Source organism: Perissodus microlepis, chromosome 8, assembly GCF_051167445.1.
Source record: "Perissodus microlepis isolate ML-2025 ecotype Zambia chromosome 8, ASM5116744v1, whole genome shotgun sequence".
Classification (NCBI taxonomy): Eukaryota; Metazoa; Chordata; class Actinopteri; order Cichliformes; family Cichlidae; genus Perissodus; species Perissodus microlepis.
Window position 1 is genome coordinate 17,060,097 of NC_140468.1, and position 24,799 is coordinate 17,084,895.

At 39.3% G+C, this 24,799-nt stretch overlaps 1 protein-coding gene across 1 annotated transcript; it reads right to left on the reverse strand.

Annotated features, from left to right (window-relative positions):
- Window positions 1-1,608: 1,608 nt before the first annotated feature.
- LOC146381734 (transient receptor potential cation channel subfamily M member 4-like) lies at window positions 1,609-22,922 on the reverse strand. The gene is made up of 28 exons (XM_084937817.1): window positions 22,665-22,922; window positions 21,625-21,686; window positions 21,364-21,541; window positions 20,667-20,847; window positions 18,983-19,152; window positions 18,476-18,653; window positions 18,191-18,255; window positions 17,852-18,091; window positions 14,087-14,189; window positions 13,874-13,995; window positions 13,390-13,686; window positions 13,166-13,267; window positions 12,934-13,062; window positions 11,865-11,994; window positions 9,666-9,811; window positions 7,154-7,266; window positions 6,950-7,066; window positions 6,784-6,824; window positions 6,411-6,643; window positions 5,784-5,899; window positions 5,358-5,490; window positions 4,883-5,057; window positions 4,553-4,718; window positions 4,279-4,460; window positions 3,790-3,922; window positions 3,627-3,699; window positions 2,179-2,329; window positions 1,609-2,064 (listed from the first exon to the last, which is right to left on the reverse strand). The coding sequence occupies exons 1-27, from the start codon at window positions 22,758-22,760 to the stop codon at window positions 2,216-2,218; spliced, it is 3,795 nt and encodes a 1,264-aa protein (XP_084793943.1). The 5' UTR covers window positions 22,761-22,922; the 3' UTR covers window positions 1,609-2,064; window positions 2,179-2,215.
- Window positions 22,923-24,799: the final 1,877 nt, after the last annotated feature.

The window sequence follows — 24,799 nt, forward strand, 5'->3', positions numbered from 1 at the left end:
CACTTACACTTTATGTAGTTCTGTGTTGTTTGTTTGTTATAAACTATATATGTAGAAACATGGTCTTGGAAGAATTTTGTCTGAGTTTCTCTGTGTACTGTACCACTGGTTGAAATGATAATAAAGCTACTTGACTTGACTTGACTCAAGCTTAGTCAAGTGAAAATAATCAGTATGTGAATACTGATAGACTGGTTCTTTAGCTACATGCCTAAACACGCCTAAACATGGCAATGAGTAGGTTGACAGTGTTGGCAAGGTTACTTTTAAAATGTATTCCACTACAGATTACAGAATACATGCCTCAAAATGTATTTTGTAGCGTATCCTGTTACGTTACTCAATGAGAGTAACGTATTCTGAATACTTTGGATTACTTAATACATTATCATGCTTTTTTACAACTACATGAATGTACTATTGCTGTGTGATTTATTTTACTATTACTGAAGATTACTCACCATACCAATACCAACTAGATTTTTAAATCTTAATATAAAATGAGTAACAGTAGGTGGACATTAGGTAAGGCTGCACTTTTTGCAGCGATCTCGTATAGAAAACTATTCGACGCATATATAAAACAGAGCCGCGGCTCCAAACCGTAGTAAAGGGACCTCTGGCTGCGGTGGTTATTATTATATTTACATGCTTTCATCTCCCGTTTCTGCTCGGTGACAATTTGTACTTTTCGACTCTCCTTTTTTCTCCCTCCCCCACGCTCACACACACATAACGGGAGGAGCAGTCCCACACATTCTCCCTGCAGCACGGACTACACTGCCCATGAGGCTACATTCTTTAGGCTACGCCTGTAACACTCTGCCTATTGCCTTCATATTAAATAATTTTTTGAATAATAATTGTTTAAAATATTTCTTCACGTCACGGATGCAAGGAGGGGTGATAGGGGATTGAGAGATTGAGAGACACAGAAATTATACATACACAGTGTTCTGTATAGTGTTCAATGTTCATTTTAGATGTCAAAAAGTATTTGCGGCTCCCAGTGTTTTCTTTTGCGTGGAAGTCGCGTCCAAATGGCTCTTTGGGTGTTAAAGGTTGCTGACCCCTGCCTTAGCTGGTCACTGGTATCTGATGTGGTAAAAGTGAATACCTTCAATGACACATTTAGACACCGCTATAGCAGACAGACAGCTAAACATGCTTAAGCTTGTGTTCTCTAAATGCTAATCAAGCTGAAAATAAAACACATTTAAAATGTGGGAAGGGAAGATTGGAAATTGGTCTATAACTAGTCAGCAAATCATTGCATACTGGTTTTATTTACATTTTACACACTTTATTGGAATTTGGGTTGTGTCATGTGCTGATAAGCCAAACCTGATAAAGTTTTCTTCTTCACATTAATATAAATATATACCAGGAGCTAATAGCTAATTTGTTTAGTACTAGGCTAGAAACAGAGGTAAACAGCTAGCCCGGCTGTGTCCAAAAGAACAAACCCTGTCCTGCAACTACTGTCATCAAATGATACGCCTGCAGCCAGGGTAGTTAATATTACTAACTAAATATTTAAAAATACTTGAACTAGAGGCTATTTTTTGTATTTCTAATAAGAATTCAATTATTAAGTATGAAAGCTTTATTTAAAAAAAACAATGATGCAGACACAAAAGGTATTATCATGCTGACATTGCACAGAGAAATTATTTCCTTTGTACATATGACAATAAATGCTTTGAATTTTAAATCATAATGTGATTCTTAATAGACATTATTACAGATTATGTAAGAATATGTTGATTTTAAATTCCAGAAGTGTTTTTAAAACAAAAGTAATGATGGTCATGTCATTTCCCAACTCAAATTACACACACACACACACACACACACACACACACACACACACACACACACACACGATAAATTTCTTTTTCATTTCAGTGTTTATCAGTGAGGATCATGGTGGCGGACTGAACAGAAGTTGTCAAAAGGGAGCGTACGCGATTCTTGTTTCTTTTCCTGATCTTGAATGAAGGCGTTATCCTTGATATAAAGTGTCATTGAATCAAGCTGAGCTGGAAGAGGAGGGTAGCACATCTGTATAAAACAACAGGTAGAATAAAAGAAGTGAGAGGGACAAATTTTAGTAAAAAATATACATTTTAAAATAAGGTCGAAGTAACTGAGTTTGTACGAGAAAGCAATATTTGCCTTTCAGTATGCAGGTTGTTTTGTAAGCATACTAATTTCACGAGTTCTGTGAAGTACCACGTAATGCAGGTGGAGGTCGAGGAGGTTTGAATGTGCTTCCTTGTGCTAAAGTATCCACAACCCAGCTGATGGCACTGGAGCAGTACTCGATCTGAAAAGAAGAACAAGAAGGTGTATCTGAGAAAAGAGTCAATGAGTCAAGACAACTTGAGAAAACCTATGAGAATATGTAATGCTTGTTTTTTGGGAAGTTTGTAAAACATTTTAGCTGACACACATGGAAAACTATTGCCTTTGTTCTTTGAAAACAATTGTACTTTTTCCTTTTCTCTGTAAAAACTCACTCCACCATGCCTTCCTTTCGGCCTGTTATTTGGCAGATCTCACCTGTAGGCATTGGAGAAGCTGTTGTGACCTGTTTCCAAGCATGAAAGTGGCAAAACCTGGTCCCTGTGTGCCAGTGAAGCAGTCAGCAGTAGCGGTTTTTGATACGGGCGACACGGGCGGTTGCCCGGGGCGGCATCAAGGGCATCGGCAAAAAATATAAATAAAAAAAATGCTCGTACTCATGCTGCCCCAATGTCATGCTAGCGCATACTGGGGATGGCACGGGCACCGATCGGTTTTCTATCGCCCATTTGCTGGGAGTAAGGGCACCCTCCGTTTGCGAGGTGCGCCTATTGCTTGCGGCACAGGGAGGAGAGGGCGGGGCGGCGGATTCTGTGGCTGGCTGGAGCGGCATCTAATAACCAACTCACAAAATAAACAAAATAAAATCAAACCAACAAACGTGAAAAGCGAGCACGACAGCCCTCAGTGCGCCCGCTTGCTGCTGAAGTAAAAGTAAACTTTATTGTCATCTCCGCTACATACAGTCCAGTATATAGAGAGACGAGACAACAAAGCTCCAGTTACAGCAGTAACAGGCGCCAGAGGGAGTGTTCGCCCAGGGCGCCAAACAGGCTAGGACCGCCACTGGCAGTCAGTGTCCAGTTCCTAAATGGCTCTCCTCTCAAACATCTTTTTGGAATTTGTTTTTGTTTTCTGCACTAAATAATATAATACACCATTTCTTTGTGTGTGCATTTATTTTTACAACTGATTGCACTAGCTGGATTAGCTTAAGTTCTGCCTCTGCTTCTTTAATGTGACATTCTTCAATCCATAAAAGTACTTAGTACAGAATTACTTACAGTCACCCAAAATAACAACTTCACATAATCCAACCTAAAACTGACTTTTGGCTGTACAGTAGGTATTTTCCTACTTTCCTATTTTATTTTTAAACACCTCTTAATGTATTATGCCAACTGCCACCTGCTATGAAGTGCTTTAACCTTTATATAGAATAGTTTAACTCTGCAGACATGCTCTTTCACAGCAGCTCCACATATGTATCACGAATGACTCAAATGGTACAAAATGATAAGTTGGAGCTTCGGTTTTACCTGATTCTCCAGAGACCGTAGTCTGTGTTCAAAGTCTCTGCTTTCACTCAGATGTTTAAGCACACCATCTACCCTATATAAACAAAGATACATTTACTTCAGAATGATGGAGTCACAAAGTAATAAATAATGCTGCTACAGTGGAGGATGAAGGTGTGCTCACTTGGCAGACATCCGTTTGAGCCTTTCTGAGTCGCTGCTTTTCTGGATCTTGATTCGAGCAGTCAGGAAGTCTTCCTTCTGAATCGTTTCCCACATTGTTAATCTGTTCGCTGCCTTTGCTTCCAAGTCTAACACTGATAGAAAAGACCAAGGGTTGAAATGATTACCTTTCAACTCAGTTTTCATGCTTTCATCACTGCTAAACTGAGGTCAGTGAGCAAGTAATCAAAGAATCTATTATTGTAACCTGGCACTGCCATTTTTAGTGAGCAACTGAGTGATAACAAGGCAGGCACTGTTTAACCAAAACTCACACGTAGCAAAATGTGCTGAATAAAATTTAGAAGATATCAAATATCAAATTCAATCAATCTGTGGCTTTTTGACTCATTACTCATAAAACCTTTTACTTTAAAGTAATTAAGCAATAACTGTATTAAATGAATAACTTGATTTAATAGGAACCAAGTCTCCTGACTCCAATACTGACCAAAGTGGTGGATCTTTACAGAGGGCACTTTGCGAATAACTCTCCTAATAAAGATGTTGATGTGTGACAGGATAATGAAAGGAGGAGCCAAAGAAGGACGGGAGTGGTACTCAGCAATTAGGTTGTAACGCTGGAACTTCCAGTAGGTGTCACTGTGTTCCTGCACTTTAGAGAAAGTGAAGCTGTGTGGATACAAGCAGATCAGAGCCACTGAGTCAAACCATTCAGCATGTGAACGCACCTTCAGATATATAATAAAAGACTTGTTCTTTACCTAAACATGGCAATAAGCAGGTTGATGAGCAGGATGTTGGTGACCAGGAGATATACGACTAGCAGAATCACTACCAGCCAGTTACTCTCATGATTTCTACACGGCTCTTCACCGCTCTCAATCAAAGTCACATTGTGTGTACAAGTGATATCCCAGCCCTTGCCCACTGTCATAAATTGGAAAAATAAGAAATGGTTAAAATTACAATAACACTCAATTTCAAATTGCTGTGATAAAAGTAGGTTCCAGGAAAGTGCAGCATTTTAAAACAGATTTCAGCTTATAACACAGATTTTCTTATTTTTATGCCACTTGCACAAACACTTGTACCATCCATCTCTTCCACAGGGATCTGTCCAAAGATGTGCAAGTATGGCCTGTAGAAAACTCTCCGAAAAATGCGATTCAGGTTTGGATCATAGTTGTAGATCAGAGCCTGATTGGCAACTCCATACGCCATGACCCACACACCCAGGAAGAAGAGGAAGAAGAAGACATCCTTCATCTAAACAAGAGGAAATTGTCATCTTGTTTGCTTCATTATTTATTTATTCATGTATGTATACTTAAATATATATATATATATATATATATATATATATATATATATACACATATATACATATATACACATATATACATACACATGTATACATATATATATATACATACATACATATATATACATACATATATATATATATATATATATACACATATATATATACACACACACACACACATACATATATAAACATAATAAGTTTACAATTGGTATATTGCCAACTGATGGTAACTTTCTCACCATCTTTCCTACAATGATGATTTTTGGTCCCAGCTGCTTGTGAATGGCAAAAATGTGAATGAGGCGAAGTGTGAAGACCATGTAGTCCAAACACAGGACATCCCGTCCAAATTCATGTGACCAGTGGAACATCCTGAAACACAAGCACAGTAAAGCTGAATCAATGAGGTAGCAGCACCGCCAGGCCACAAACCTGTATATTAACCTGTAAAATTTGGTTTTTAAAGAAGAAACATTTTTAAATTAAAGGGACTAAATGACCAGGGGTTAAGGAAATTATTTATGCCACACTACATCCATAAACACAAACCAAGCACAAGTCTTTTAAACCTCTTACAATTTTGCAATGAAAACACCTCATTCAAAAACATTATTGTTGAAAATGTTTTTCAATAATCTGTCTTTTTTTGTATTTCTTGTCCATACCTGCAGATTAGTCCTATAATGAACAGGCTGATGGCGGTGAGGTCACATTTATTCCACAGATCCTTAATGTAGAGTCTGAACCTTTGACGCCAAGTCATCGTCCCCACAAAAATTGACTAGAAGAAGAACACAAAAATTACAAAAAACGAAACTATAAGCTGGTGGCATATATCCAAATACTGAAAACTACTCTCCGTGTGCTGTTCAAAGAAAGGTGTATTTAATGTGGTAAGCAAAGAAGGAACATAATAAGGAAGGAAGAGATTCAACCAAAATGATTGACTACATATGTATCATTATAAAGACTGGGTAAAAATTCAACAAGAATAAGATTTTAATTTATGTAATTATATTTAATCTTCACTATATTTCTTAAGTTATTTGAATTCAGTAACAAATATTAAAATGTATTAATCTATTTTAATGTCCATTCTGAATTTAATGCTTGTGACACAGGAGCATATTAACCACTGTATTGCAATACAAATCTTCAGTTATATCGTCCTTCTTCTATATGCAATTTAATAAAAAATTCAGTTACTGGGTTCACTTTTTCCCTTTATATTTCTACAGCTACCAAACCTTTCTGGGAAATAAAGTTCTAGTAAGATGTGTCTCTTCACTCACCTGTCTGATCTCCTCACAAACGATGGTGAATACCCAGAAGTACAACACACACTCAGCAACACCTGGACCTGAGGGTGGTGGGGGATCAAAATCCACCAACAGCACGTAGGCGAAAAGCAAAAGAAACAGGAAGTACATCAGGACGTTGCCCAGAAAAGAGGTGACCGGTGCAAACCAGAACTGACGCCAGCGTGACACTATGAATGGACGCTGTGGTGGTCGGTAAGGTACACCTGTATCAAAGATTATAAATGCAGATAGCAGGTGACTTAAATGACAGCATGTGGTAACAAGAATAATTTCTGATGTCAGACTTTCTTCTTGTAGTGAGTGACAACACTTATTCAAAGATGACTCTTTAAACAGGACTCACCTTTAATGGTACCACTCCTGTGACCTTTTGAGTCAAGGTCACTGGTGTAAGAACGAAAACAAAATTGATTTAATTGTTAGACTTTAGCTAATGCAAATCAATAAAATAAAAATAACAAACTGATGTTCTACAGATTAACACTGAAGAGTTCAAGTAGAAATATTACAGGTGCTTGATGTCATCCAAAGAGAAGACGGTGGTCCCATAGAGACTGTTAGTGTCATGGTCTGGCCCATCATCATTAGGAATTCCTTCCTCCTCTTCCAACTGATTATCTTGTTTTCTATGAGGTAAAATATGTAGCAAATGTTTAAAAAAAATATCAAAATACATTTACAAACCTTTAATCTGAAAAGAATAAGCCTTTAACCTGAAGGAGATCAGATTGGTGTAGCAGAGGATGGGGCAGAAGAAAGTGAGCAGGAGCCTCCAAACCTCTGTGTTCCTCTTCATATCACCCCACCAGATATGGGAGAGCAGAGACTGGAAGAAGACAGAAAATGAGTCCTTATCAATCAACAGCAGCTCACTGGCACAACATGAAGGTAGGATGTGTTATTTCTGAAGAATGTGAATAATGACTGAAACCAGCCCACTGAAGGAACAATGGGCTGGGAGGTCAGTTCCTTGATCATTAATATGCAAATTCTCATGACCATTGATCAACAACCACTGACCAAAACCCACTGATCAAAGCTCATTGATCAAAGGCCACTGATCAATGGCCATGAGTAGCATTCACAGAAAGTGGGGGAATGGCTGCAATCACAGCATTGTAAGATGGCGAAAGATGTACCCTTGCCCCCCCTCGATTCAGAGATGGTCTTTCCGTTTTCACGTAAATGTCATCCTTGACTCCACGCTCAAACCAGCATTCTTCCCTGTCCAGGATGTGTACATCCTCATCATTGAAAGAGTGTCCACTGGCCTGTAGGTGTAAATAGACTGCAGAGTCCTGGCCTGACAAGGTAGCTCTTCTGTGTTGTGCCATCCGCTTCACCACTACTGATACATACGGGATCACTACAGGTTTTCGCTTAGTCAGAGGTTGTCCTTCTCTCCTGAATCGGCTGAAGCTTTCTTTAGGTGCTTTCCCAGCTCTGACAAAAGTCCAGCTGGGATAACCACATTTGCTCAGGGCCTTCTTGATGTGATGTTCTTCTGCCTCCCTGGCCGCTGTGTCTGTGAGGATAATGTTCGCTCTGTGTTGTAGCGTCCTAATGACACCCAGTTTATGCTCCAGTGGATGATGAGAGTCAAAGCTTAAATACTGATCTGTATGTGCAGGTTTATGTTACACATCAGCTTTTAGATGTCCCCCATTACTGATGGAAATCTCACATTCTAAGAAGGCTAACTTGCTACTTTTCATATCCTCCCTGGCGAATTTGATGTGTTGGTCCACCGAGTTAATGTGATCTGTGAATTGTGGTACATCCTGAGATCTGCTTTTTTCACAGGTGTCATCCACATATCTGAACAAATGACTTGGTTAAGACACAGTTCCAAAAGCAAACACAGTTGGTCGATGCTGAGAGTGGTCCTGTTGCTCAAGTTGGGGTCATCCTGCAATCTCTTACGAACTACCTCTAACACTTAAGTGACTGGAACACAAGTGAAAAGAGACGTAAAATCGTACGAGACCATTGTTTCATCTGCCTCCATAATGACATCTTTCACCTTCTCAACAAAATCCAAGGTGTTCTGGATGTGGTGTTCAGAGCTGCCTACCAGCGGGTTGAGGATCGAAGCCAGAAACTTAGAGATGTTATAGGTGGCCAAGATGATCATACAGACAATCGGCCTTAAAGGTACACCGTGTTTATGTATTTTTGGTAAACCATACAGACTTGGTGTAGATTCCCCTGGGTACAGCCTGTGGTATGAGGTCCGGTCAATTGTCTTGTTCTAACAGCTTCAGGCAATCTATCCCCCTCTTCCTGTAACCACTTCCTGGGTCTCATTTCAGGGGCTCATAAGTATTTTCATCACTGAGCAGTGACAAACTTCTCTCATGATAGTCTTTCTGGTTTAGCAATACTGTGCACCTACCCTTGTCTGCTGGAAGGATGAGACTGTTGTTGTCTTTACTAAGTGATGCGAATGCCTTCCTCGCCTCCATGCTGATGTTGGATGCTGGGGGCTTTGCCTTGCTGAGACAGGCTGAAAACTTTCGTCCATAGTTGCTCTGCTTCCACGTCTGCAATGTTGTTATTCCAGATTGCTTTTTTCTGTGGCTGTGATAATTTCAGTTATTGTTCAAATGTGTTGTTTATAAGGTTTGAGAAACCTGCAGTCAGCTGAGACTGAGGAAGTCACTTGGATGAGCAACAAAACGTTCCTCCCACTGAAAACGCAATGTCCAGATGAACAGAATCAGGTGTTCACGATTTCCTTACCTGGATGTGCACACGGGTACTTACAGACACACACCATTTGGGCTGCTGCTGCCTCTAAAAATATCTTACATTATCAATACTGTGTGCTGTTCAGTAACTTTGTCATTGTTATTTATGCATATGTTGGTTGTTGCTGTGGTTTCTCTGCTGTTTGGTTTTTTGTTGGTGCTTTTGTTGGTGCTTCCACAGGTGTTGAAGCACCTTCTCCCCAAGTTCAATTTCTTTCTTTCTTTTCTTTTCCATTCCCCGGTCTTGTCCGTTATGTTTGTAGTAATCCAAAATAAAGAATATCCTAATTAAGCTCTAATAAAATATTACTATTAAGTGGGCAATTACAGCAAATGCTGGAATACTGTACTTGTGAAGTTTTATTTGGCACTTTTTGGCCTTCAGTGAACAATTCTGATTCTGCAATTCAGCTAAACTGCCATACAGGACAGGGAAAAAAAAACATGAAAGAAAGAGGTTAAAAATCGAACACACCTGTACGCCATCATTACTGAAGAAAAGCCGAGCGTCAGCACTCACACCCATCTGAAGACAAGTGCTGCCACCCCAGACAGGAGACTTCCTAATTAGCAGGGTGAAGGATCGGCGTTCATCACTCCGATAGCAAGAGCTGAAAATATCTGAGGTAAAGTGGACACAAGACATGACATTCAATTTTATTTATATAGTGCCAGTTTACAAGAATAGTCATGTAAAGGTGCTTTATGTCTTATAGTAAAGACCCTATATTAACACAAAGAAAACCCCAACTTGTAACTCCCTATGAGCAAGTACTCTGAAATCTTTAAGAAATGATGGGGCCAATTTTTTAAAGCTCTTGTATGTAAGGAGAAGGATTTAATTCTGGGTTTAACAGGGAGCCAATGAAGAGAACCTATGAGAGACATATGCACTCTTTTAGTATTCCTTTTCAGTACTCTCATTGCAGCATTGTGAATAAACTGAAGGGTTTTTATGGAGCTTTTAGGACAACCTGATAATAATTACAATAAACCGCAAAGGCCCAGTCTCCTCTGTGTTTTAGCCTGCTTCTGGGAACAAGCAGAAGCAGGCTATCAGCTGACTTTAGATTTCTGTTTGGAGTATTTTTAGTTAAAAGATCAGAGAGGTGCAAGGGAGCTAATCCATTTAGAGACTTAAAAAAATAAAATAAAATCTTAAAATCAATTCATGAACGTACTGGAAGCCAGTGTAAATGAGCCAAGACTAGAAGAAATATGGTCACCTTTACATGTGCCTGTCAAGAGCATATTTTTTCAATACAAACATGCAATTAAAAGCATATGCTGGTAAAAAAAAAAAAAAAAAGTGCAATACATGCACAGTTGCCATTAGAAAAGCCAAAGCTGATCACTTTGTTATAGAGACTTCAAACAATCTCAAAAACCTCTTTACATTTATGAAAACAATAAAGTCCTTGTCTGGTGATAATACTGGCACAGCGCTTCCCCCATGCTCTTATAAACACTTGCATCATATTTATGAGAAGGCTGACATGCTTGGTTGTTTTAATGAACATTTTGTAATATCTGGCACACTGCTGAAGAAAGTAAATATTTCTTATGAGCATTCCTCAGCTGCATTCTCTGATAATTCTGTGGCCGGCCACTCCTTTAGTTTAAGCCTGGTGACAGCGCCAGATGTGCTCAAAGACATTGAACTTTTGGATACTAGAAAATCAGCAGGTCCAAACAATTTGGAGCCTTAATTTTTGAAGTTAGCTGTTGATTTTATCGCCCCATTAGTTACTTTTCTTGTTAATCTTTTTTGGATACAACTGAAATTCTAAAGGAATTTCTCTTGAGTTCTTGAGTTCTAGCAACCACAGAGACGAGTCCATTGTCAGAGAATATAAGAATATCATTTATAACCTGCAATAATCCTGTTTCTGTTCAAAGATGATTAATAGAGATGGGATAATCATATTTAACATCAAAGAATGAATTAATGGTGGGAAATATTTGAACACTCTTGTAGGAATGGGGTCTAATAAATGCTCAGCTGAAGTACAAATATATATCTGTAGTATTCAACACAGATGTACATAATTACATATGTGAAATGGTTATGAACCTTTATATTTTCTCAAATGGTTAAAATTAAATAATTTCAAATTTTATGTATTCATTAAAAATGTAAGAAATATTCAGCTCAACAAACATGTGACTCTTTCAATCTGGTTACACTGCGGAAAAGAAACCAGGAGTTGTTCTTATTTTCTTATGTTCATCAGTGATGAACAGTAAGAACTTTATGGAGGGATTTTACAGAACATAAAACACTTTTTCCAGGCTAAATGAAGATCTTCAAAGTGTTTGAGATGTCATTTCCTCTCCAGCTCTCCAAGTTATCTGCTTTAAGCTACATATTTGAGACTTATATTAAAGAGTCAAACACTTCTCTCCCACACCTCTGTGAGAGTCAGGTTTAAGTAGCTGCTCTGTACTCTAGCATTGAAAAAGATGACATTGGAGGAACTATATCCTTAAACTTAGTTACAGCACATTCAGAAAGATATTTACTGTAATGAAATGTTTAGTTACTATTGTGTAAAGTGTTAGATAGGTTTTGCTACAATCGTGTTACATCAGCTGTTAAAAGGAAAATTCAAAGGACACTTCATGAAACTATTATGAAAGTAGATAACAAATATTGTCTCTTCTAATGTCTCACCATGTGACAGGCTCTCAAACCTCTGGGCCAGCTCTTTCATGGAGAGTTTGGTTTCATTCTCTACCTCAAGTTTGGACAGTTCTCTGAGTATTTTACAGCCACCAAGAGCACTCAGGACTGCCTCACCTGCCTGGAAAGTAAAGCAAAGACACGGGTGCAAAAAGTAAATTCATTGTATCTAATACTGTCTGCATTATTATCTCAGTTCGTTCTGTAGAAGTAGTCTAACTGGTACAGCACACACAGACAATCATTAACAAATTTGCCTGCTGCATGAAGTCTAAGTTGGTGATATTAGCAATTTACTTAAAGGCACTATATATATATGCATTTTAGATTTATAGTTCGACTGCTATTTTTCACAAGATCTACTGCAAGCTGGAGTAGAACCTGCAGCATCTTGTGTACTAGTTCATGCCCAACTATGTAACATTTACAGAGGCTGCAGGCTTAAAAAAAGGATTATCATCACTAGCTGCTGACTCTGATCACAAAGTTGCAGTGTGTAAGAAAACATCTGCTCAACAGTTGCTGCCATATTAATTTAAAAACTAAATGCTTAAATCTAGCGAGTTCAGAATTGAATTTGATTATTTTATAGTAATTATTTGCTTTTAGATTAAGATTTAACATTGTGATATGTCATATGTTATCATATGATTTACATTTAATATAATCAATGCTTAGATCATAAAATAATCATTAACAACACATTGTAATTAACGACACACATGTAAAAAATAGCACTAGCTGCATCTCATTCTCACAAATGTCCAATATCGCTTAACTTCACCTAAAAACTATGGTTTCACTCAAATAACAAATTCAAATAATCTATTTATCCATTCATACACCAAGGACTCTGTCATACATACTGTAAATCTGTATAAGATGATTTTTCAATTCCTTTTTTTCTTCTGTTAACTATGAAGTAATCGCCTCATAACCCTTTGGAAAAGCACAACTCCAGAACTATTAACACTGGAGAAACCAGTTGTATCTTGACTGTGGCTTTTAAACCAGCTGAACACAAGTAGAACATTTTTTAAATTTGTCGCAGAGCTTTTACCATCTCCCAGAAGAAAATGGCCATCTCACTGCGGTTTTGCAATACCGCCCAGAGGAAAAGCGAAGCCCAGGGATGGGGGCAGGGCAGGTCCTGATACTTGCAATGTCCACGCAGAACCTTACTGGCACGCTTTGATGAATGAAGAAATAATACTTATTATCAGGTCAACCATGAAAAAGAGATCCTATAACCACAAGAACAGTGTGTGCATATTCTGAAAGGTTCAGAGTACCCTCAGAGCTGTCCCTTTGGATGAAGTGAACTCTAATCTCAAAGTGTGATAGTAGAAAGGCTGGCAGACATCACCCATTAACTGCTCCAGGACCCTTGACACCTGAGGAAACATGTGGGTGGGACAATAAGCACAACAGTATCAGATGTTCTTCACATTCTTTATTAATCTATTTAAGCATAATTAATGAAAAAGGAAAGAATCTCTTTGATTCCCAAACTTACCTCAAAAAGGGTGACCTCCTTTACTGGTCCATCCTGATTGTTATCTTTCAACAATCTTGTGGATAAATTCTGTTTTTCTGATGGGCAGTGACGCTCCACCATTGCCAGCCGCTCTGCTAGGCAGTGCTGTAGCAGCTGATATAGTAAGCTCCCATCTGGCACAGAGCGATAGAGGGTTTCCAGCCTGCCATAAGTTAGGTACTCCAGGATGTTCAAGCCATTCTCAATGAAAAGCCGAACAAACTGGGGCTTGTCGTTGATCAGCGCATCTGTCATTGAGTCCTCCAAATCTTCATACTGTTTAGTTGGAGGAAGGAGATCATGTTTTAAGACAGGTCAACATTTTTTATGCCAAATATTCCTCCATAAATCAGATTTGACAAATAAATCAGTGATTTATTTGTCAAAAGTGTTACAATAGACTGTATAGTGTGATGTTTTGTATGAATTCTTCTTTCAATGTGATGTCTTTTTCCCTCCTCACCTTCCACTGGATGTCTCCATTGAAGAGTTCACTCTTGGCAATGTCAACCCTGTTCCACGTTACTGCTAGTTTGAGCTCATCACTATAAGGGTTGGCATCAGCTGATAAATGTTGCTTACTTGCTGAAAAACACAAAGACAACACAAAAATAAAAATAAGATAAAAAGTGTATGTTACAGCTCTTTTGCAAAATTACAGCCTACTTATACATACCTCCCACGAGTGTTTTAAGCAGGACTGTGTCAAAGTCATTTGGACTCTCGTGCTCTCCATGGTAGACTGTAATCAAATGTCTGTTCTGGTAAATGTTCAAAGCCTGGAGACAGAAGATGGGAAAAGGGAACAGGAATGACAGAGACATGATCACATTTTTTTTTTTTTAGAAAAAGATTAAATTGCACAGCCTGTGTGTTCTGATTACGCAGGATAAATTCCTAGTATGACAGATACGCTAATCAACACACACTCTAATACTATCATACTCTGAATTTAGTTTAAAAACAAGCTCAAAGCTTGCCAAATCTGAGTTTCCTGTTTGAGTTTAGTGTGCACGTGAGCAGGGAAACAAATCAAGAGCAGAGTCTCCATTTTAATGCAGTGGACCAAGGAATATGAATGCATGTCAGTGCTGTCTTAATATTTTACTTTTCTTTTTCAAAACAGAAGGGAATTACAGAGTCATTTTAATCATCTTGTTCCATTCTGTTATCATAGACGAGATGAAATTTTGACATATTTTGATATATTTGATATAAAATATCTATTTTTATATAGTCTTTTGTCAGCTGTTCACGTACATGAAACTCAGATTTCAGTCTCAGAGTTTATTGCTTAAATCAGAGAAAGAATACTTAACTAAAGGCGGCACTTTTATTGCCCGGAGAAACAAACTAAAAACAAAACAAATGTATACTAAAGAAACCAACAAAACATGAACTAGAACTAAGAAACTCCTGGTCATTAGTGGCTTGACCTGAGGACATGGAACTACACACGACCCACAGCAACGTAGAGGTTGCGACAACAAACAGGGGAAGACTTAAATACACAGGCAGGGTAATGAGAGGCTGGGGGACAGGTAAAAACACAGGCGGGACTAACCAGACAAAACAAGACAAAGGGAAGCAAAACTGAACACACTAACACAGGACACGACACTGTCAAAGTAAAATATGATGTATGATGTATGGCGGCCTTGACACTGAGACATGACTGACGGGATATGAAACGTGGAACACAGGCAGGACACCGTGACTGAAACTAGAAGCTAAAAGCAACAAACATAACATGAACAGAAAATAACAATAATCAAGGAGTACAAATCAAACACAAAACCAAGTGCCGTGACAGGAACAGGGTGCCAACAGCTGATAAGTCAACAACGTGCCACACAGGTAATGTTGACTCATCTCAGCTAAGGCAAATTTTTACAGCTTTATTTTATTACTCACATTTTCCCCTCTGAGTGTGAAGGAAAGGTAGAACCAGAAAATTTAACTTAAAGAAACATTTAAAAAGCAAATTAATATTAGACAATGTCCTCCACCTGTCCAGTTTCCTGAAATTTTATTAAGGGCACACTGCACACCATGCTAAGAAATGACTGTGACTGAGTGTCCACCATGTTTTATTAGTCACTAGCATTCTCCATTTGGCCAAAGGGTGGGGAAGAGTGGCGCAAGTTTCTGGGCTTCAGTCCAAAGCAATTTTCTGATGTCTTAACTAGACAAAGGATCTAATGGCTCCGGGGCAGAGGCTCACGGGAGGTCGGCCGAGTATCTTAAAGTCTACGCCCCCCTCTTCATAACACAGCAGACAACGCATCATTTTCCTGTTCAGCCCCATCAGTTTGTTCTTCTCCTTAAGTGCTATTACAAGCTGCTCTGTAGGCCCTGAAAGTCAAGGCTGACCTGGACTCCTGTCTTTCCCTTTCCCACCCCCGACTTGACCCTGACCCACCACTGCTGCAGCTGGACCCACCGCAACAACCTAAAACGCCGATTGAGCTGCAGGAGGGGGACCTCACCCAGTGCAGACGGAGGGCACTAAAGCCAAGGCCTCCTCTCACTACATGGGAGGAGGTCCCCAGACAGATCCCCCTTAACATGAAAACCACACTAACTTCATCTCCTAACAAAGGTTTACTGGCCTGGAGCGAAGATACTCCAGAGGAGAAGCTCTGATATTGTCTAAGAAATAATGTACCTAACTTTTTCTTTATCTCATTTTCCTAATTATGGTAAACTGACACATGGGAAGGACAATGTGTCACATGGAGGGATTCCAGGTTTACTTTTCTATGATTTTTCTATGATTTCTGTGACTAACAATTCATGTACAGTCATCAAAACTCTACAGGTAGTACAGATAAGCTTTTGATATCCCACAAGTAAAGTTCACTGAACAGAAAGTAAAATGTTGATTGATGATGGTTGATATGCTTCCAAAATAGTTAGAGGTTTTTCCTTCCAGTAAAGGAGATACAGGTGCAGTAGCCAGAGTACTGCTGGAATAATTCATCCCAAGGTTGGAAACTCCAGACTGAGACTGGCTGCTGATCAGAAATCTTCAGAGACCCAGCAGGAAGCAGGGACCAGTCCATGCACAGTTGACAACCCAGACTAGGGGTTAGGGATTTTGGGATCACTTAATTAAGGGATTCTACTAGGCCTGAAACATGCTTTGAGCATCCAAAGAATTAACTTTTACATTTAGAGCTAAATGTGATTGATTGTTTTGTTTTCCACAATGCCATCACTGATGTGGGGACAGTAAATGAGAATTGTAAAGGCCTTTGGGATGCTTTAAACTGTTTTAAACAAACTGATTACCTTACAACAGTAAAGATCACAAAGCACTGTATAGAAAGAAAATGCTGATCTATCACTCTGCTGTAAAATTTAGATCAGTAGTGTTTGATGTATGGTGGCTGTGTGGAAACACATGGCTACGTTGGAGTTTTATCCCAGACTTTGAAAGGCACTAATAACAAAGTTAGATGTTTTGTTGTATCCATTTGTCCACAGGTTCAGTCATATCCACTGTCCCTGATGGCAAACATCTGGACATGGTCAAATAGAACGGCACAAAGGAGTGTGTGTGATGTTTGGTGATGCGTGTGTACCTTCATCCGTAGCAATACCACTGATAATGGTTCTTTTACAGAAACAGTTACTGAACTGGAAACATTGGCGGATGGATTTAATGATCAGATTTGATAAACACGCCTCACACTGAATGGCTTCCTTATCTTAAATCTTTTTTCCTTTGTATAATTACTTATAGTGAAGGTCAATATGACCTGGAGTAGCCTGCTCAACTACGTAATCTGCTGACTGTATGAGGCCAGCACCTGGAGAAAGATAGTGGGAGTCGCTCTCTGGCCAGCAACAGCGCAGGTGGAAAAAAAACAGTTGCAACTGCAGACTTTATTAACTGAAAATTGCACTACACCATCTTTGAAAATGGTCAGACTGGACTGCAAATGAGTGAAAAAGCAGCCTGAATACTCCGTTTCATGTTTCTAAAACACATTGAACACAAATGCATTAATTTATTGTAAACAGCACTTTTTAAGGCTATTAGATTTTGATTTTGGGCTAGTGCTGATTGGTCAGTTGCATTTATAAGCTTGCATATATGATTTAGTTCTATAAAAACAACTTTCACAGCTTGTGAGTGAATTAACTTTTTGTCACTGTGGTGAAACAAATAGCAGCCTGAAGTTTCAACAATTTGTAACAAACTGAGAAAGTAATTTTTAAATTACTACACTAAAAAATATAATGTGAATAAACTTGGAATTGTGATCCTGACACATTGACAGTAAGATCAAGCTAAACACTTAGATTTAGTTCTGCATATCAGTGCCAAAATACACCACAGTCTAGTCTGTAGTTGATAAATATGCAGAGACAGAAAGTGTTTCCTCCAGCTCATCTGTAGAGTAAATGCAGTGCATCTGTTCTCAGCACTCACCTGCTCAACTAATTTGTCAGTCTGTGCCTCTGAAGGAAAATGCTTCTTAAACCGTTCTGCCACTCTGTCTTTAAGATCCACATTGGGAGCTTTAAGAGCCTCACTGTTGCCTTCACCAGAGGACGGCACAGCTGGAGCTGAAGACAGGTTCTCCAAGACATCACTCAGGAAATCAGCCAAGCCTCCTGAGCCAGCCAGAACCAGCCAGGGGATGCAGCTTTTTAAAGAGAGATCCATTCTCTGACAGGCATTACAAAAACCATGAATGAAACATTCACACAATTTAAATAGTAAGTCACAATTAATGTTGTGATAATGAACATATAAAGCAGACTTTACCTTCAGCATGTCTGTTTCGCCTGATATCAGCATACAAAGGACAGGGATTTCAATGCTGCCACTTCCTTTAAAAAGATACAACAATTTTTAGCATCTTCCAATCTTGATCAAATGTTTTTGTTAAATTAAACACAAATAACTCTCAATTAACTTTAGCTAAAAAAAAATGAGTGGAAAATATTGGTCTGACAACGTTTTATCAGTATTCAGAAAAAACTTCCCTTAAGCTCCCTCATAATCCGTAATATAATATTTTACTTTAAAGTTTATGGTGCCATCTCTCACCCCTTATGCCTGTGCGCTGATGGGAAATATATTCCTCCAGTCTGGCTCTGAACTCTGTTTCTCCTCCTCTGCGGCCCACACTCCCATCGTCCACCAGCAGAAAGGCCTGGTAGTTGTTGTCCAGGGGGCAGGAGTTCTGTGATGCGTTTGAGGCATTGTACTTTGCAGGAAAGCTCCCCTGCAGAAGCAGAAAACCGGGTATACTAGTGTTTCTTTACTTATATGTGTTTCAATAGAAGATGCAAATACAGTCTTGTCCCAAGACTATGGAAATGAAGCATGGTAAGCAGACCTTACTTTGAGCACTAAAATCCACACAATCTTAGTCATTTAAAATTGGGACACATAAAAGGCTGTTTGTGTTAATTATAAGCAACTAAAACAAAAAAACACAATTAAAAAGACAAATATAAATCAAATTTTTAAGTGAGCTTTTTGGACAATAAAGGTGAACATGATATTTTTTAATGCTTTGAAAAATGTTTAAATGTGTAATGTCTGTACTACCTGAGGTTTGACCAGCTGCTCTCGTTTTTCCACAAGGCCCCACGGAGCAATGCCCAAAGCTACCACCTTGTTGAGGGACACCGAAGATGCTGCAGCTGCATGATCTCTCACCGCCTGTCCAACACACCTGCCAACATCTTCGTGCAGGCCTGTAGTTAGGATCCATGCACCTGGGGGAAACAGATAAATGGTAAATGGCCTGGTTCAACCTGTATACTACGTAGATTACTGTGACATGTCACTAAATGTTTCCCCAGTTGTGGAAAAAGTTGGGATGCAGTGTAAAATGTAAAAGTGAAAATCACAATTGGTGCACAAAAATTAAGGCCAGGGTCCAGGGAGTAACATAGTATCCTTTATTAGACCTTATAATCCACTGAGCAATCATTACTGCTTCCATCTTGGTGTCTTGAGTGCTAGGGGAGGTAACTACTTTATTGGGAACATCAGGTAGGCACTATTTGTCTTAAGTGTATTTAAGTTTATGCCCACAACATCTCCAACAACAACACCTGACATGCCAGGTGTGTTCCAGGAGGCATAGCGTCTTCTGGCCACAAGATGGGGTCTGGCCAGAGATAAGCTGTTATTATCTCTGTTGGAAGGAGCAGTTTGTGATCAAGGTCTACCTGCACGTCCAGGGTCAAGGAGGGTTGTGCATACTCTTGCTGATAACTTCACCAGACATTCTCCTGCTCTCACAACAGAAATTATGTTTGGCAGTTCAGACATTGGATGAGTGAGTGCATTGCTGGCAATTCCAGCCTCCAGGTGTAAAGGCCTTGAGATATTCTGGTGTTGCAGCTGATAAAGGAGATGCCTCAGAATTGCTGGAGTTTGGTAGAGAGCACACATAGGACCTTCTCTTCCCTACTGATGTTTTGGTTTGTTGAATGGACATCATACTTGGCTCTGAGTCTGCTTCCTTCCATTTCCCAGATATCCTTCCAGGTGAGCTTACTGTGTTCCAGGTTAGTCAGTTGGCCTGTTGGACTGTGAGTTTGCTTCTGTGGATCCTTTTACTTTGTATTGGTGTCGGACCTGCTCAATTACCAGCTTTCTTCTCTTGTGTATGAAGCCTTGTGCCACATTGGTCAACTTGTCCCATATCCATGTTTTGATTTTTCCTGTAGAGGTAACTGAAAACTATAGCTCTACACCGAGAAAAGATTTTGCTTGCTGCATGGCCTCTGATGGAGTCCTTTTCCTTCCAGTGGCCAGTGCAGGAGCAGATGCTCAGATTGCTGCATTTAAGCCGTACCCAGGCTCATGTTTAGCTTCGTTTTGATGCACTTGTACTCTTCAGTGAGGCTGGTTAAAATTGAGTTCAATTGCTACTTTAATGCACTATCGCAATTTTATGTGACTGCATTAAGACAACTTGTATATCTTGATGCATGCTCACTTATCCAGGTAAGGAAGCGTTTTCGAAGCTCAAAATGCTACATCCAGATGAACAGAATCTGCTTTTTGGGGCATCTTATGCAGTTTTAAAATCTAGAAACTAAGTTCAGGTAAGGCATGCGTTGAAAATATTTTAGACATTTTTTATGGCATAAGGAACTGTGTTGAAAATATGATGGCATCTGCTAACCAACAATAAAATATTTCAGCAAACAGCTCACAGACATTCCAATCATACTGTTAACATCACAGATGAGTTTGTAATGCATAAAGTTTTTACCTGTGCTTTGTGACGCTTTCACCAGTCCCTGTCTGAGGACCTCCCGTACCCAGGTCTTTATCTGTGTCCTGCTATTTCCACCCACAACAGAAACAACCAGGTTGGGTAGAGGAAGACCCCAGTGGGTTGTCAATATGTTGTACACCACCGAAGGCTCAGTGCTCCGTGACAGGCGCAGGAACTAAGTTTACAGATTTGATGAATTAAAGGAAACAAGCATATGTCAACAATGCCCAAAGACTTGTAAATTAATGAACTGTGATCTAGTATTAAAGCTAAAATGATGCCTCAGTTGTTTGAACCTTTAATTTGTAATTAAAACTTAGAAAATAAAAATAACACTTGAAAGAGTGACCCAAAAGAGCCCAGAATCATTTTTACTGTCTGGCAAACTATAGGAAAGTCGATGTAAAAAAAAAAAAAAAAAGGGTGTAAAGTGGCAGTGATACCTGTGTCAACATTGAGTTCTTATGGGTTTTAATCTTGTCACTTTATCTGTACTGACTTTGTTTACTCAGGTGTAGCAGTAGTAGGTTGAAGGTCAGGAAAACTCAAAGTACTGGCTACCAGAGCTCCGGATTTATCTTGATTTTTATTTAACCCACCTTTACAGGAATTTTCCTTTAATAACGTGCTCACATTTTCAAAAACTGTAGAGATAAAGCGTTATGGGACAAAATGAAAAAAAAAAACCCACATAGCTGTGCCTCTTGCTGGCTCCTGCAAACTGCACCTCTCCAAAGGCATCAGTTGGTTGTTCAGAGGAGTGCTGCACACTTTTCCACTGGTTCACGATGGCTGTGCTGAAATAGTCTCCAAGAGCCGCAGAGGCATGGTCATCTCTCGCAGCCCCGCACTGACACAATGCACCATTACTGAGAGAGGTGGAGGGATAAAACGTCACCAAGAAAACTTAAAATACAGACATGTCACTATCAAAAGGCTGAGGTCACAGTACCTGAAGGAATCTTCTACAAAGGTGCTGCACACTCGTTTCTTGATGATTTTGGGGATGCAACTCTGAAAGGATTTTTAAAATGTTGTTAAATAGTGACGAACATCTACATATTTCTTAGTTTAACATAGTTTAACTGTGAGTCTGTGTATGCACATATTCTGTATTAGAACAACAACCCACAAGCCAAAAAACATGTTTTTCTATTAAGCTTTTGAATTAGCCTTGGTCTTTACATCTACTGATTGCTGTCTTTAACAATTTCAATGTTTTTCTTCCCTTACTTGAACAATTATTTTTCCCAAATATATGTTGATCATAATTATTTGTAGTGCATATATTTCTTTCTGTGATAAGTAGCCTTTTTTCAGTGTTCAGGCTGCAAAAATAGCAGGTGTCAGTGTGGAGATGAGTGTGAGAAATCTTTTTAAACCTTAATACAACTATAGCACAGTTGCTTTGAAAGCTTCATTGTTTCACAAAAGCTTTGCTTTACTCATCACTAATGTGAACGCATCACCTCAGCAGCTAAATGGAATGGAATGCAGCCATCATCAACGTTATTAGTAAACATGATGAAGTGCTTAACTACATGCTTATGTTTAGGATGCTGTATGTAGACTAGTAGACATAAGTGTGCTTTCCATTTTTTTCTGTTAAGTAAAAGTCAGTGAACTGCTATAGAAATGTTGCACTGAACCTGTTTCTACTTATTAAAGCTTGTTTTACGGCCAACCAGTTAGACAAGTTTTGTATCAACAAATTGCAGCTGAAATAGCAGATGTTAGTTCACCGGCACGTTTACAAAGATTGTTGTGCGTAGTTTTCCAAGAAGTTTGTGGGTGGCTCACATTCACTGTTACTTGGAACTTCATTGTGAGGATTTTTTTCAAGTATAGCCTGCACTTTAAAAAAAAAAAATCTTTAAATGTAGGGTTTTTTTGTTGGTTCTTTACTTTCTCTTTTGTTTTGTTTTCTTTTGGCAGACATGCCACCATGATATTGTAACAGCAGCTGAAAGATTTTAGCGAAAGCTGACTTACCTGGCTCTTCTCAGTCTGGCAGATAACGTCTGTGTTGTTATCTCTACCGGCTTCTTCTATTCCCCCTCCTTCTACGTTTGCTCCGGTGTCATTCATGCTTCCCTTTCAGTCGAGCTCAGTGAGAAATGTGTGCAGAAGAACTAAAAGTGACTTTTTCTGACCATACTTCACCTTGTGGCTTACTGCTGAAACCCTATTCCCTGCCACTAATGTCTCTCAGTGTCTACAATAAAAGTAGGTGCAGCCAGCACTAAGGTATGGGTGTGGTTTCACAGAGGCAAACAGTTCCTCTAAACTCTGAAAACAGGAAAAGCCAGTCAAAACCTCGAACTACTCAGACACAGAGTCTGAGCTGGTGTAGTGTTTATTCCAATCCTTCCTCATCACCTTACCTGGTCACTGGCATCTCATGTGAGGGAACTGAACACCCTCAATGACACATTTAGACACCACTATAGCAGACTGACAGCTCAGCATACTTAGGTTCTCTAATTGTTATTGGAAACTAAAAATATCACACATTTGCAACAGAGACTGTTAGTTATGTGTCTCTGTGGTGCTCATGCCCACAAGAAGTAAAAGCCAGAGATTTGCCTGCAATAATCATGCAAAGGCAAATATATTTGTTTTAAAGGCCAATTTCAGTCAGAAAATCATTATTAGAATTATTATTCAGCTGAAATTTAGCCCAATATGTGCATGGATTCCACTTGCTTAAGCATAACTTCATAAAGATGATTTCTGGGTCTCACAGACCTGTAACTTCTTCTGTAAGAGGCTCCTCTGTCCTCCACTCGTTGCCTGTATTAATGGCACCTATTTGAACTCGTAATCAGTATAAAAGACACCTGTCCACAATCTCAAACAGTCACACTCCGAACTCCACTATGGCCAAGACTAAAGGACTGTCAAAGGACACCAGAAACAAAATTGTAGACTTGCACCAGTCAGGGAAGAAGAATCTGCAATAAGTAAGCAGCTTGGTGTGAAGAAATCAACTGTGGGAGCAATTATTAGAAAATGGAAGACATACTGATAATCCCTCTTGATCTGGGGCTCCATGCAGGATCTCATCACATGGGGTCAAAATGATCACAAGAACGATGAGCAAAACTCCCAGAACCACACGAGGGGAACTAATGAATGACCTGCAGAGAGCTGAGACCAAAGTAGCAAAGGCTACCATCAGTAACACACCACGCCACCAGGGACTCAAATCCCGCAGTGCCAGATGTGTTCCCCTGCTTAAGCCAGTACATGTCCAGACCCATCTGAAGTTTGCTAGAGAGCATTTGAATGATCCAGAAGAGGATTGGGAGAATGTCATATGATCAGATGAAACCAAAATAGAACTTTTTGGTAAAAACTCTACTTGTTGTTTTTGGAGGAGAAAGAATGCTGAGTTGCATCCAAAGAACACAATACCTCCTGTGAAGCATGCGGGTGGAAACGTCATGCTTTGCGGCTGTTTTTCTGCAAAGGGACCAGGACGACTGATCTGTGTAAAGCAAAGAATGAATGGGGCCATGTATCGTGAGATTTTGAGTGAAAACCTCCTCCCATCAGCAAGGGCATTGAAGATGAAACATGGCTGGGTCTTTCAGCATGACAATGATCCCATACAAACCACCCGGGTAATGAAGGAGTGGCTTCGTAAAAAGCATTTCAAGGTCCTGGAGTGGCCTAGCCAGTTTTCAGATGTTAATCCCATAGAAAATCTTTGGAGGGAGTTGAAAGTCTGTGTTGCCCAGCGACAGCCCCAACACATCACTGCTCTTGAGGGGATCTGTACAGAGGAGTGGGCCAAAATACCAGAAACAGTGTGTGAAAACCTCGTGAATACTTACAGAAAACATTTGACCCCTGTCATTGCCAACAAAGGGTATATAACAAAGTATTGAGATGAACTTTTGTTATTGACCAAGTACTTATTTTCCACCATAATTAGCAAATAAATTCTTTAAAAAATCAAACAATGTGATTTTCTTTTTTCTCATTTTGTCTCTCATATTTGAGGTATACCTATGATGAAAATTACAGGCCTCTCATCTTTCTAAGTGGGAGAACTTGCACAACTAGTGGCTGACTAAACAGGTTTTTGTCCCACTATATATCGCAGGCTTTAAACCTGCAGG

Bases quoted from the DNA above. Each gene is read 5' to 3' on its own strand.
- LOC146381734 (XM_084937817.1), bottom strand. From the start codon at position 22,760: ATGAATGACACCGGAGCAAACGTAGAAGGAGGGGGAATAGAAGAAGCC. The intron at 18,256-18,475 runs GTGAGAGATGGC...ATCTTTTTAAAG, and splicing joins TCAGCGCACAGGCATAAGGG to GAAGTGGCAGCATTGAAATC. The intron at 14,190-17,851 runs GTGAGTGCTGAG...TTCTGTCTCCAG, and splicing joins CTGACAAATTAGTTGAGCAG to GCTTTGAACATTTACCAGAA.